The sequence below is a fragment of the Echinops telfairi genome, unplaced genomic scaffold (assembly GCF_000313985.2).
Source record: "Echinops telfairi isolate 266 unplaced genomic scaffold, ASM31398v2 ScPeMD7_7420;HRSCAF=8458, whole genome shotgun sequence".
In the NCBI taxonomy this organism is placed as follows: domain Eukaryota; kingdom Metazoa; phylum Chordata; class Mammalia; order Afrosoricida; family Tenrecidae; genus Echinops; species Echinops telfairi.
The window spans coordinates 44,321,392-44,334,665 of NW_022111320.1; the positions used below are offsets into that span (position 1 = coordinate 44,321,392).

The following is a 13,274-nucleotide window of genomic DNA, read 5'->3' on the forward strand; positions in this document are numbered from 1 at the left end:
AAAAAAAAAAAGGTTGAAAACCAAAAAAATAAAAAGAAGGTTGAAAACCACTGCTTTAGAAGATTTAAGTCTTTATGGGAGCACACAGCCTCATCTTTGTCCTGAGCAGTGGCTGGTGGGTTTGAACCACCAATTGGGAGGTTAGCAATCTCACCAGGCAATCCACCAGGGCTCCGTGGACTAAACTGGGGGAAATATCAGTCTGCATCCAACCGGATTAACCTGGGACCGCAGGCCTGGATCTGAAGCCAGCAGTAGGGCTGTGACTGAGGCCTCAGTGGGGAGGGGGCATGGTGTGAGCCCCCATCGGAGCTGGGAGGGGAGGCGATGGGTGGTGCCACCCCTGCAGCTGACTTTGAGTCCCAGGAAAAGGCTGGTTCACCCGAGTTCGAGTTGGGACTGACGCCTGGGCTGGTCAGGATGTGGCCTTATGATCATCGGAATCGCTGACAGCTTGAGAACAGATCTCTGGCCCCACCCAACCAAAATCCAAGCCAGTGCTGGGGAGTGGATCCGATGGCTGGGAGCCCACGTGTTTCCATGGCTGCACCTTTCTTCTGAGGCACGCTCATGGGTGGCTTTGAACCATCACCCAAAACTTACGCCAGAAACGCCTCCCCTGATGTTTCTGATTCAGTAGGTCAGGGATGAGACAGAGTCTCGGCATTTCTAACAGCTCCCAGGGGTCAGCCTTTGAGATCCACTGGCTCCTCACGGGAGTCCTGGTGGTGCAATGGACTGCAGGTTGGGCTGCTAACTGCAAGGTCAGGAGTTTGAACCCACCAGCAGCTGCTCAGGAGAAAGATGAGGCTTTCTGCTCCCATAAAGATTTACAGCCTATCCACAGGGGGCAGTTCTGCTCAGTCCTATAGGAGTTGACGATGAGTCAGGTCTGACTCTATGGAGTGCGTTTGGAGGTTTTTGCTGTTGTTAGAATAATACCAATCTCTATAACAAATAAGCATGAACATTTTAGTGGCCTACTATGGTAAAAAAAAATTATTTTTTTTTTGCTTACCTAATAGTTCTGAGGAGCCATAGAGGCACTGTGGCTAACTGAAAGTTCTGTGGTTCAACTCCACCAGCAGCTCTGCTGTAGAAAGATGAGGCTGTCTGCTCCCATAAAGATTGCGTCACAGAAACCCTATATTGGGTGGAGAATAGATCCCACAGCAGGGGGTTTAGTTTCAGGGCAGCCCCTCCATTCTGGGAGTCGGTGATGCAGGCCCCTTCCTCCTCCCGCCTGGGTCCTCACACCAGGCAGGGCATGCGGCCACACAGCCGCCACGCCACACCCCGCGCAGGAGGCTGGGAAGCGGAGCCGATTCTCAGCGCTGGCTCTGGGCGGTGGAAGGCGTGCACACGCTTGGGAGATGCAGCCCTGTTCTGCACAGCCTTGACTCCCAGGAGGTCCGAGTGGAGGTGGCCACGCCAGAGGGAGACTGCCCGGCTCAGGAGCAGCGCAAGCACCCGGGGAACCCGGTGGAGTGTCCCCCAGGGCCAGGGTGAGGGGGCTGCTGGAAAGGGGGCGCGCTCTTATAGGGCCGCGTGCAGGATTCCACTCGAACTCAGACCCCACCCCTGTGTGAGCCCTGTGACCCGAATGATTGGGCTTCCCCACGAGTCAGTTTCCCCCTCTGTCAAATGGGGGGATAGTCTGGCTGTAAGGGTTAAATCCTGTGCCCAGCGTGGGGCTTGTCTTCCGAAGATGATTTTGTCTCCAGACGTCTACAGAAGAGACGCCACACACTCCGCCCCTGTCCCCCACCCCCAACCTCTCTACGCAAGGAGGACAGTCCTGATCCATCACAATCCTCATGCCTGAGCCTTTCTTAGCAGGGTGTTCCCAGCCACCTGCACCCACCAGCAAGCATTAGCAGGTGGGTGGCAGCCCTGCTGTCCTGAGGCGAGGCCAGGAGGTCCGCGGGTCTCCCTGCGTGCTGGCGCGTGGTGGGTGGCACTATGCGGGTTCTAGCATAGGGTTCTCCTGGGCAAGTGAAACACTGACTCCTAGCGGTGAGAAGGTAGAACCAGTTTCCTCCCAAGCCTGCTCGTCTCCCCACCCAGGCTTTGGGATCTGACAGCAGACTTGGGGTGCCCAGGGTTGCTGGGAGCCTTGGCTTACCCCCAAATGTACATATGGCTTTGCTTTACCCAGGGAGCCCTCCCCCCCTCCCGTTAGCTAGGCCCCAGAACTCTGTCTGCACGGCAGCAGAGGGAGCTGGCTTGAGCAAGGATCCTTAGGCGGCAGGGGCTGGTGGGGCAGCGCCCAGGGACGCGATAGGCCAGGAGTGGTCTGATAGCCGGGCTGATGGATCCCAGAGCCACGATTAAGGTAGAAGACTGTGAATCTGACACCCGCTGTCAGCTCCAGGAGGCCCTGGAAATGTTTCTCATGAATTAGATTTGTGCAGGCTGCTCTGCTGTGGTAAGCTAGCACAGGCACCTCAGGGCACTCCACTGGCCATCTGCCTGGAGGACCAGGGCTGCAGGCTCCTGGAGGAGAAGGGAAGCGCCCCCGCCCCCCTAATCAGGGACCACTGATGTCTCAGGAGTCACAGTCCTTGTTAGGGGTCAGAGCTGGAAAGGGCTGAGGGTCCTTCTGGATCCATGCTTCCATTTTACACAGATTACTCTCGGGAACTGAGGCTCAGAGAGAAGAGAGACACCCAGGATCACACAGCACATTATGGGCCATGTTGGGACTGGACACCAGGGATCCTAACTTTCAGGCTGTCTTGCCCAGCTGAAGGACGGTCACAAGGAGTCAGAGTGTACACACAGGCATTTGTCAGTCCTGAGAACGAGAGAGCGAGACAGAAAGAGACAGGGAGAGAGAAAGAGAGACAAAAAGAGAAACAGAGCAAGTCAGTGAAGGAGAACAGCGGAGACAGGAAGGAGAGCCATAGAGACTGAGGGCAGAAAGAGAAGTGAAGAGTGTGGTTGGAGCAAGGCAGATAGTCTGCCTGCCACCCTGTGAGCCCTGGCACCAGTCCCAGGACCAGGGGACACGCAGGCTCCTGTTGGCTTTCCCACCTTCCCCCGTGCATGCCCACCTCATAGAGCCTTGTCCTGGGCTGGCGGGTCTCTGACATTGGCCCTGCCAGGGCTGCCAAGAACTGAATGGAACACGCAGTGTTTCCCTCCATCACTGGCCTAGACGTTCCAGAGCTCACCTGTGTGCTGAACGGTGGGGGGTGGAGGGGGCAGAGGAGGGCACAAAGAAGGGCTGGACAAAATTACCCCAGATAATTATCTGTGTCCACCGTGGCTGTGAAATGGAACTGACCCCATGGCGGTCAGTTTGGGGGGTTGTTTTTGCTTGTAGTACCCCAGGTCTACCAAATCAGGGCCTGCATTTGAACAAGACTCCCGGTTACCTCCCCCAGCGAATCTGTGGGCCCATTACAGTTTGAGAAGCAACCTGACCGTCTCTGGGCACAGAAGCCAAGGCTGTTGGGACCGGAATGGACCCCGAGTGGGGCTTTCTCAGCTGGTTCGGTGCCAGCCAAATACAAAACCCAGATGGCTGCTGCCCGGCAGCCAGTTCTGACTTAGAATGACCCTGTGGGACAGAGTAGAGCTGCCCTCCGTGGTTTCGAAGATGGCTGATCTCACGGGAGCAGACTGCCCTTTGGCCAGGTTCGAAGGGCTCACCTTTCATTCAGCAGCTGGACCTTTATCCACTGGGCTCCTGGATAGGGTGTAAGGACAGCAGCAGGGAGTGGGGAGGGAGCGCTTCCCAGGGCAAGAATGCCTCACCTACCCAGAAAGTAGCCCCCAGCCACCTCAGGGAGGAAGAGCTGAGATGCTCTGAAGAAAGAGGGGGTTGGAAAGCCTGCAGGGGCACCGAGCTGAGCACCCACCCGCCCCACCTTCCTGCTGTGGACACACCCCCGTTCTAACCCTCTGGCGATGGCCCTGCCAGCCCCAGATGGTGTAGAAGCTGGAAAGGCAGGAGGGAGAAGGGTGACTGGCTTGCCAGGAGGAGGTAGAGAGTAAATAAAAATCACAATGGATGCCCCAAAACACAGGCTCTGGGTCCATTTAGTGGTTGGGGGGGGGCGGGAAGGGGGGCAAGAAACACCGCCAAGGGCACAGTGAAGTCAGGAAGTTACGGAGCTGGGAACCCGGGTTGAAACCCAAATCAGCCAGCGGACTAACTGCCGGACCTGGGTGCAGAGTGACTGCCCCAAGCTCCATGCCCGCCATGAGCCCCGGTGGTAATAGCGGGTGACTTGTGGGGCGGCTAACCTCAAGGTCAGGAGTTTGAAGCCACCAGCTGCTCCATAGGGGAAAGAGGCGGCTTGTTACTCCTGTGAAGATCCACAGCCTTAGAAACCCACCAAGGCACTTCTACCCTGTGTCCCAGGGCGGCTATGAGTCAAAATCGACTCCGGCAATGAGCTTGAGGTTTTAATGGCGTGGCTATTGTGAGAGATTAGAGGGGATACAAGGGAGCGCGAGCGGGAAAGGGCTGGGCAGTCATCTGATGCGCTTCATGAGCAGGGTCACCAGGTTCCCGCGAGAGATGTGAGCGCTCTCAGAACCAGATGGGGCCTCACCATCAACCCGTGCATAATGATAATAACTGATCCAAGGGGTTATGGGGAGGGAATGCGGCGGGGAGGGTGATAGGGAGGGAAAGGGGATTTCTGGAGTAAATAAGTTGGGAGGGGGGAGGGAGCACTAGAACGGATCGTGATTGCACAACTCATTTTAAAGGTGATTTAACCAGGTGTGTGTGTGTGTGGGGGGGTGCTCGAAAATGGATGTGGTGACGATTGTACAATTATCCTTGATATGACTGAGCGATTGATTGTATGAGGGGTAAATTGTGTGCCAATGAAACTGTTGGGGGAGGACGGATAAAGAATGAAACAGAAGTACGAGGGGGTACAAATACAAATATGTTTGGTGTTGAAAGGGGCAGGACTTCCGTTCGCACAGGAGAGAGGTTTGCCACCGGAAGAGCTGCAGGCATGTGAGCCAGTTCAGGGGCTGTTAGGACAAGGTGCTGCAGGCACTTGTGCTGCGACTCGGCACTGAGCATGGGGTGGTCTCAGTGTGGCTCCTGCGTGAGTGTGCACGGAGGGGTGGGGCCCGGGGCTCAGAGAAGACCCTGACTCTTAGGAGAATGGAGGGCAGGGACCCCTGAGAAGGACCCTAGACTGTGCCTTTCCTCCCTCCCTGCTCTGCTCTCACCCTGGTACCAGCAGATCTTCTTTGCTTTCGAGGCGGAACTCAAATGCCACCTCTTTCAGGAAGCTTTCCCTGCTTTGGATACCCATTCAACTGGTGTCTGTCTCTTCCTCCTGGGAACCCTTCCCAGCACCATGTTCACTAGGGCCTGTGCCAAGAGCTCCGGTTGCCTGAGCACTAATCTTCATAATTAACCAGCGAGGCGGATTTCACCTTTCCCACTTGCAAGATAGGAAAGCCGAGATCAGAGAGAGCGAAAACTTCCTCAAGGTCACACAGTCGGTCAGGAGCAAAGCCAGGACTCTAGCCCAAGTTTGCCGGACTCTGGGCTATCGACCTTTCCCACGCCCCTGAATGACAAATTCTGAAGGCAGAAATTCTCTCCAGGCCATTGTAGCTTGCCTGCTTTAGTTTTTCTGAATGAATGAAATGGCAAATGAAGGAATGAACATCAGAAGTGGCCGTGGCTTGCCAAGGTGATAGCTCAGAGCCCGGCCAGATCCGGTCATCCTCTGTGTTAATAAAGATTTATTAGAACACAGACACATGCCCTGGCTTCTCTGGCTGCCTTCCTGCTTACAAAAGAAGTGCTGACAAAGACCACATGGCCCACGAAGCTGAACGCGTGGGCTCTCTGGCTCTACAGACAATGTTTCGTGTCTCCTGCTGCAGGCTGGTTCTTACCATCTGCAGTCAAGCTGACCCCCAATGCACGGTGATCGCCGGTGCAATGCCTGAAACACCGCCTGGACCCCGGTGATAAGTCGCAGATCCGACGATTGTGATCTGCAGGGTTTTCAGCAGGAGATCTGAAGTAGATGGACAGGCCTTTCCTTCTGAGGCCATCTTCGTCAGGACTCATCAAGCGGCACTCAGACCTCCACTGACAGGCAGGTGATGCCTGGCTGCTCGAGTGATGTCCTGGTGAGGCATGCCACCCTTACCCCCCCTCCTCTGTGGACGGTGAGAAGCTTGCCCCCAATCTGTTAATGCCGTGCGTGGTCTTTACTAAGCTGGCTTCAGCATCAGTGCTTATTTCCAGCCCCTAACCATCTTGTCCGGATCCCTGGGGGTACAGTGGTCATGCCCTGGGCTGCCCACCACAGGCCAGCAGTTTGAAACCACCAGCTGCTCCATAGGAAGAAGAGGAGGCTTTCTACTCCTGTAAAGAGTTGACAGTCTCAGAAACCCATAGGGGTAGCCCTACCCTGCCCTAGTGGGGTCACTGGGAGTTGGAATCGACCTGATGGCAGTGGGATGGGCCGATAATCATGTCGTCTCTGATCTAAATTTGTGTGTGTGTGTGTGTGTGCATACATGTGTGCACACCAGCCTGCATGTGCATATGCCATCTCATTGGGTCTAATGATAAAGTATCAGACAGCTTCCACGTGTGTCTGGCGGGATGCCGCCTTATTATTGAATAGGTAGCTTTCATCTAAAAATTAGGCCCTCCCTGGTTTGTCCCATGTGCCCTTTGGATGGGCATTTCCATCACGTTTAGCTTTGCAGCATCTTGGCGCAGACATGGTGGGAGTGCAGACGCCTTGCCAGCCAAGGTCTTCCCTGAAACAGGAAGGTGGCCACCCACTGGGAGGCATTGTGGGAGTGGACTTGAGGCTTGCCAGAGCAGGATTGACATATCAGCGTTAGAGTTGAATGGAAAGCAGCCTGTTGGACAGATTGTGCTCCGTCTCCGCTGGCAACACTGATCCGTGTCCCTGAGCTGCCAGCCTCCCCTCCACCCCAGGGTCCAGGGCACGCTTCCCTCTCCAAGGCTCCTCCTCGTACAGCTCCCCTGGGAGGCCAGAGCAGGGTGCTTCCGGGAGGTCAGACCTGCCCTCTCTGGACCCCTGGCTTCTGAGGCAGAAGCAACATCAAAGCAGGGATTGGCTGGATCCCACCCCAAATGCCAGGCAGGCTAGGCGGCAGGAGCAGTCGGGGGTGTGACTACTCTCAGCCTGCCTCCAGCCTGCGTTCCAGGCCAGTTGGCCTGGGCCTGGCCCCCCGCTATGACCGGCCCATCTCGCAGCCTCTCGCATCTGCTCATCATCTCAGGACTGCTCTGTTACTCAGCACGCTGCTGCGGTGAGTTGTGTGTGTGTATGTGTGTGTGTACTGTTTTGATTTAAAAAACAAAAAACAAAAAGGACTTGGGAAACAGATTTGTTCAGGAAGCTTTCAGCAGTCTTTGCATTTGCAATTTCTCCTCCACTCTGGGATGGCAAAGTAAGGAGGATTTGCTAGTGGAGTTGATGGGGACCTGGGCAAACACACTCGTGTGTGTGCCCCTCCTGTGCCCTTGACTTTGGTGTGGCCAGCTGGCAGCTGCTTTCACTTGGTGAAGTCTCTTTGAAATAAGGTGGTGGTGAGGGGTCTGGGACCACCCCTGGCCTGGGTGACCAAGGGGCTCTGCTCACCCCCAGGCTGAATCGCTTGGATAATGTAGCTCCCTCCATCGTCCTGCTAGATGGCTGTCTTTGGAGGTCATGTCCTCATCTGTCCCTCAGGCCCACTCCCAGGCAGGGACAGTCAGCATTGGATTACCCAGTAGGCCAGGTAAGCCTGGGCTTCTTTGTGCTTACTTACTAATGTGTAGTGAACAATTTCACGTTGTTGTTGTTTTCCCCCACATCAAATTGTGTTTCTAAGTATGACCAGTGTGTGTCTCTCTCCGGACCTCATAGCCCCTCCTTACAGAGTCCCGCCAGCCTCTGAGCCAGGAGCACCCAGTGTGCCAAAGATGTGCCCAAACCCATGTGGCACTGTTCCCTACAGATCAGTCAGTAAGCGCCCCTAAGCCTGCGCTTACCTTGCTTACTGAGTGCTCAAGAGACAGGTGCCAGCATGTCTGGGAGCAGAGTCTCTGAGGTGGTAAAAGAGAAAGAGAAAAATTGTTCACTACCGATAGTCCGTAAGCACACATCACAGCGTGCTTCCCTTGTTTATTGGGTCATGGGACACAGCTCACAAGGCGGAGGATGTCAGATTATGGAGTCCGCAGCCTGGGTACACGCGGTTACAGCATGTGAGCTCACCTTAGTCCTGGCCATCTTCCCAGTCGGGTGAGCCAGCCCGTTGGGTCCCATCTTCCTTTGGTGGCTTCTCAAAGCCCCTTTGCTTGGTGCGAGGGGTCGCTGGGTGCAAATGCCCGAGGCAGAGACGAAAAGGAGGTCTCGAGCAACCTCCTGGTGGGCTGGTCCAGATGCAGACGGTGGTGGTCCCAGCATCACACATGGAGGATCAAGACTTCGAAGGTGCTTTCTGCCAAACCTCTTAGGGGTTACCTTTCCCTGCTGTCTGAAAGAAGAGCAGCCCTAGGAAGCTTTCCTCAGCCAGAATGGGGTAAGGTGAAGTTGCGAGCATCATTCATTTATCTGGGGGAAATTCCCGGGTGCTCAATCATGCCCAGCAGCGCATAAATCCTAAAATAGCATGAACATGGAGTGTTCTCAGTACAAAGCCACAGCAGAGGGATGCTGAGATGCTGGGTGTGGTTCCCGGTGAAGGCGCCAGGTGGCGCCGCGCTCGCGACTCCAAGAGGTTTGCTGCCTTTAACAGGTCAACTGCAACAACAAAAAATACTGACCACTAGTTTTCTTCTCCTTTTTCATAAAATCGAGTATCTCCACTGGAAATTCTTTCAGTTAGTGAAAACAGGCACAACATAGGCTTTTCCTACAAGCCGATAAAGTGAGCTTTCAGAAAGCAGGGAACACCTTGTTTTAAACCCCAAGGAAACGGAGCCTTCGAGACACTGTTGCGCTGGTCACGTGGCCACTCGGACCCGTTCTAAAAGCCTTTGCTCCAAGTCATTCTATTTCTACTGCTCAGTTGGAGCGAATCCTTTCTAAGGATGCGCTTCCGTTTCTTAAAAGGATGCATAGAAGTCTCCTTTGGAAGAGCAGGTATTGATTGGGTCCAATGGATAAAACCAGTAATGGCATTAGCCAAAACTGCCACACCTGTGCTAATTGCCTGCATACCAAGGGCATCATTTCTCGTGTGGTTTGGCAAGGCGGTGGCCACACACCCTCTGGCTTGAGTGTCTCTAAGCCCGGCCAGTGAGCCTGGTGTTCCACTGAGTTGGTATTTCCGGGCCACGTGGCCCCCAGCTGAGCAGGCTCTGCGAAAACTGGGTTGTTTCCATTCCTGCAGCCTGGGGGCTTTTCCAGGCGGGACCCTGAGCTCACCCCGGCTCTGTGGGGGCAACGCGCTCCTGAGAGAGACCCACAGGCCGCTCAGACCACACCAAAATAGACATGTAAAGTCCCGGCTTAGCTGACCGGGTGGGAAGCTGTTCCTAGCCGTGTCCACCTGATGGAAATATTCGGAGCTGGAATGGGCCGTAAATAAACTAGACCGTGCTAAAAACAAACTGCTCCAGGGTGTGTGTGTGTGGGTGGGGGGGAGGACAGAGAGGAGATCGCTGGCCTTCACCTCCTGAGATAAAGTAGGTCAAGAGGAGAAGGGTGAGGAAGACGAAGGGTGGGGTACCAGGCAGATTCTCAGGAGGAAATGCAGCTGATTAATTTATGTCCGCTGAAGGGGTCTCCAGTTTCCCTGGACGAAATCGGAGGAGTGGGGTGGGGGGAGAGGGATTGCCTTTCACAGGGTGTGGGGTGGGCACTGGAGGCCATAGAAGGTCTGGAAAAAACTCGATGGTGATGATTGTCAATTAGCTGTGCCTACCTGCCAGTCTCCCAGGTGCTTCCGGCGGAAGAGGCTTTGTGGGAAATTGTAGCCTGAGCCCTTAGCAGTCTGCTGTGGAAGAGAGAGGCCCAGGGGAGACTGTTTGGGGCCTTGAAGGGGTCCTGGTGCACATCTGCTAGTCCCATGCTGCTCACTCTTACCTTAACATCTGGGGAGGGGGGAGGCTTTTAGAAACATCCTGTTGACATGCACTTCGGGGTCTTAGGTATCAGTTCAGGTTCTCGCTGAGTTGATGCTGACTCAAGGTGACCCCAGATGTGCTGAGCGAAACTGCTCCCTTGAGGTTTCATGGCTGTGGCCTTTTCCAGGTAATCACCTGGCCCTTTTGAGATACCTCTGGGTGGATTAGAATCACCAACCTTGTGGTTAGTGACCGAGTGCTTAACTGGTGGCCCCATCCAGGGACACCTTCTGTCACCACAGGGCTGTTTTGTTTGGCTGCTGGAAAAGCAGCCCATGGCCCCTGGGGCTGACCTGACACCCAGAGCTGAGCCAACATGTTCTCCTATTTAATGCCAACCATGTCTCAGAACGGCAGCAGGCAAAGTCCCCGTGTGATTAAGGTGGGCCCCTCCTTAATCAAGTCTGAACACAGAGGATGTGGAACAAAGCCTGTCACTGTTGATGTCAGATGGATCTCTGCTCAATGCAGAAGACACCAGAAATATGCTCACTTGTGTTTTATTGACTGTGCAAAGGCATCTAATTGTGTGGATCCTAACAACCTATGGATAATATTGAGCAGAATGGGCATTCCAGAATGCCTCATTGTGCTCATGTGGAACCTGTACAAGGGTCTGCTGCATGGTTAAAGATCAGGAGAGGTGTGCATCAGGGTTGTATCCTTTCACCATACTTCATCAATTGGAGAAAATACATTGAGAAGCTGGACTATTTAAAGGAGAACCCGGCATCAGGATTGGAGGCTTCTTTACAACCTGCGATACACAGACAAGTAGCCTTGCTTGTTTAAAAAAAAAAAAAGCAGAAGAAGAGGAACTTGTTGGTGAAACAATTGTTGATGAAGATCAATGACTGTAGCCTTCCATATGGATTGATGAAGATCAATGACTGTAGCCTTCCATATGGATTGCACCTCAATGTAAAGAAAACCAAAAGCCTCACATCCGGATTAATAGATAACATCATAGGGAAGAGAGAAAAGGTTGACGTTGTCAATGACTTCATCTTGCTTGGATCCACAATCAATACTCTCAGTGCAGCAGTCAGGATGTCACATGACAACTTGCCTTGGGCATATCTGCTGCGCAAGGTTACTCTAGAGCAGGGGTCCTCAGACTTTTTAAACGGGGGCAGTTCACTGTCCCTCAGATCCGTTGGAGGGCCGGACTCTAGTTGAAAAAAACTATGAACAAATTCCTATGCACACTGCACATATCTTATTTTGAAGTGAAAAAACAAACGGCAAAAACACTCGGCGGGCCAGATGAATCTCCTCGGCGGGCCGCATGTGGCCCGTGGGCCGTGGTTTGAGGACGCCTGCTTTAGAGTGTTGAAAAGCAAGGATGTTGCTGTGAAGACTAAGGTGCGCCTGACCCAAGCCACGGAATTTTCAGTGGCCTCCTATGGACGTGGAAGTTGGATGTGGAATGAGGAAGACGAAAGAAGAAATTGAAGTATGGTGCCGGAGAAGAATATTGGAAGCACGGCAGGAAGAAAAAACAAAGCTCTCTTGGAAGAAGTGCAGACAGAATGCTCCTTAGAAGAAGCAAGATCGGGGAACTTCATCTCACCTACTTTGGATAGGTTTTTAGGAGTCTCTGGAAAAGCCCATCAGGTTTGGTCAAACAGAAGGGCAGTGGAAAAGAGGAAGGCTGTCAAGGCGGTGGACGGTGGCTGCAGCAACGGGCTGAAGCCTAGCAATGACTGGGAGGAGGGCGGGTACTGGGCAGTGTTTTGCTCTGGCATACACAGGGTCACCATGATCGGAACCGAGTCAACGGTACCTAAGAGCAGCAACCGTTTGTTACGGGCAAAGCCCTCCCTGGTGTATGTTCTCCCAATAAACCCAGGTTGGTTTAACTGCAGATGTATTCTTTTAGAAAAGGTTTATTGGCATATGATTCACTTATCATGCAACTTAATAGTTAAATCCTATGAAGAAGTGTAAACTCATCAGCACAATCTGTTTTAGAATATTTTCTTCTTTCCTGTAATCATTAGCTCCCTTTCCCCCCAACCTCCCCTGCCATACGCCCTTAGTCCAGTTAGTGTCTCTATAGATTTATGTATCCTGGATTTCATATATTGAAAAACATGCAATAATCATAATAAAACTAACAACCATAGCAAAGTAAAACAGACAAAAACCTCAATCGAAAAGAAAGCAGAAAATATTGAAAACTGGAATTAACTCGAAATCCTTCAAAAGGGAGAGAAAATGATAAGATATTGCATATTAATCTAACGACATCTGCCACAATCAACTTTACAGTGCTCTGTGTCTGGTAATCGGCTATTCACATTCCTCGACCATGGTCAGAGGGGATTCACTGGAGACTTCATCCATGTGTGGACCCTGAAAATGGATTTGGGGCTCCCACTGTCATCCACAGCCCGAAGCAAATTGGTGTTCACAGTTTAAGCTCGGATACCATTCCCTCCTTCAGATTTGGATTTTATTATTTGCAATCCTTGGATCACCCTGGCTGGTGTGCTTCTTCCACGTGGACTTAGTTGATGCCTCACTTAGATGGCTGCTTGTGTGGAGACAAGCATTTAAGACCCCAGACGCTCTGCTTTCTGATAGTAGGGCATACAGGTGTATTCTCGTTGGTCTTTGCCATTGGAGGATCTTGTCTTTCTTCTCAGTTCTTGCTCTTCTCATTTCCACCCACAGATAGCCATAGTGTAGAGAATAAGGGGAAGGATGCTGGAACCTGGCTGCCTGAGTTCAAATCCTGGATCTGATATTTACTAACAGTTGTGTGACTTTGGGCAAATTGCTTCACTTCTCTCTGCCTCCGTTAATTGATCTATGAAATAGAGGTGATGATGACGCTTTCCTCCAAGTGTTACTGGGAAGCTTGGGTGGATTTATTTACCTGAAGTACTGAAGTGGTACACAGCATGTAGTAAATGTGTTTCCTGTTAATTCAGCAGACAGCGGTGGGGTTCTTATGGTGCACCGGGCACAGGGCTAGGCCCTGGGGACAAAAACTGGCTCCCACACTCGCAAAGGGCACATTTCAGGTAAGGTGTTGAGCCATTTCGCTCCACACATAAGATAAGGGATTCCCAGAGATAAGCGTGGCAGGACCACTAAACCCTGACCTGGGAGGTCAAGGAATGCTTCCTAGTAGAGGCAGCACCTGAGCCGGTTAGTTCTGGTGAATAAG

General features: G+C 52.9%; 1 protein-coding gene across 1 annotated transcript in view; it reads left to right on the plus strand.

Annotated features, from left to right (window-relative positions):
* The first annotated feature begins 7,166 nt into the window (after positions 1–7,166).
* Positions 7,167–13,274, plus strand: part of COLQ (collagen like tail subunit of asymmetric acetylcholinesterase) — a 50,926-nt gene continuing 44,818 nt past the window's right edge. The window contains exon 1 of the mRNA XM_045297693.1: positions 7,167–7,290. Coding sequence (XP_045153628.1) covers positions 7,215–7,290 — 76 coding nt within the window. The 5' untranslated portion in view covers positions 7,167–7,214. The remainder of the gene's footprint in view (positions 7,291–13,274) is intronic.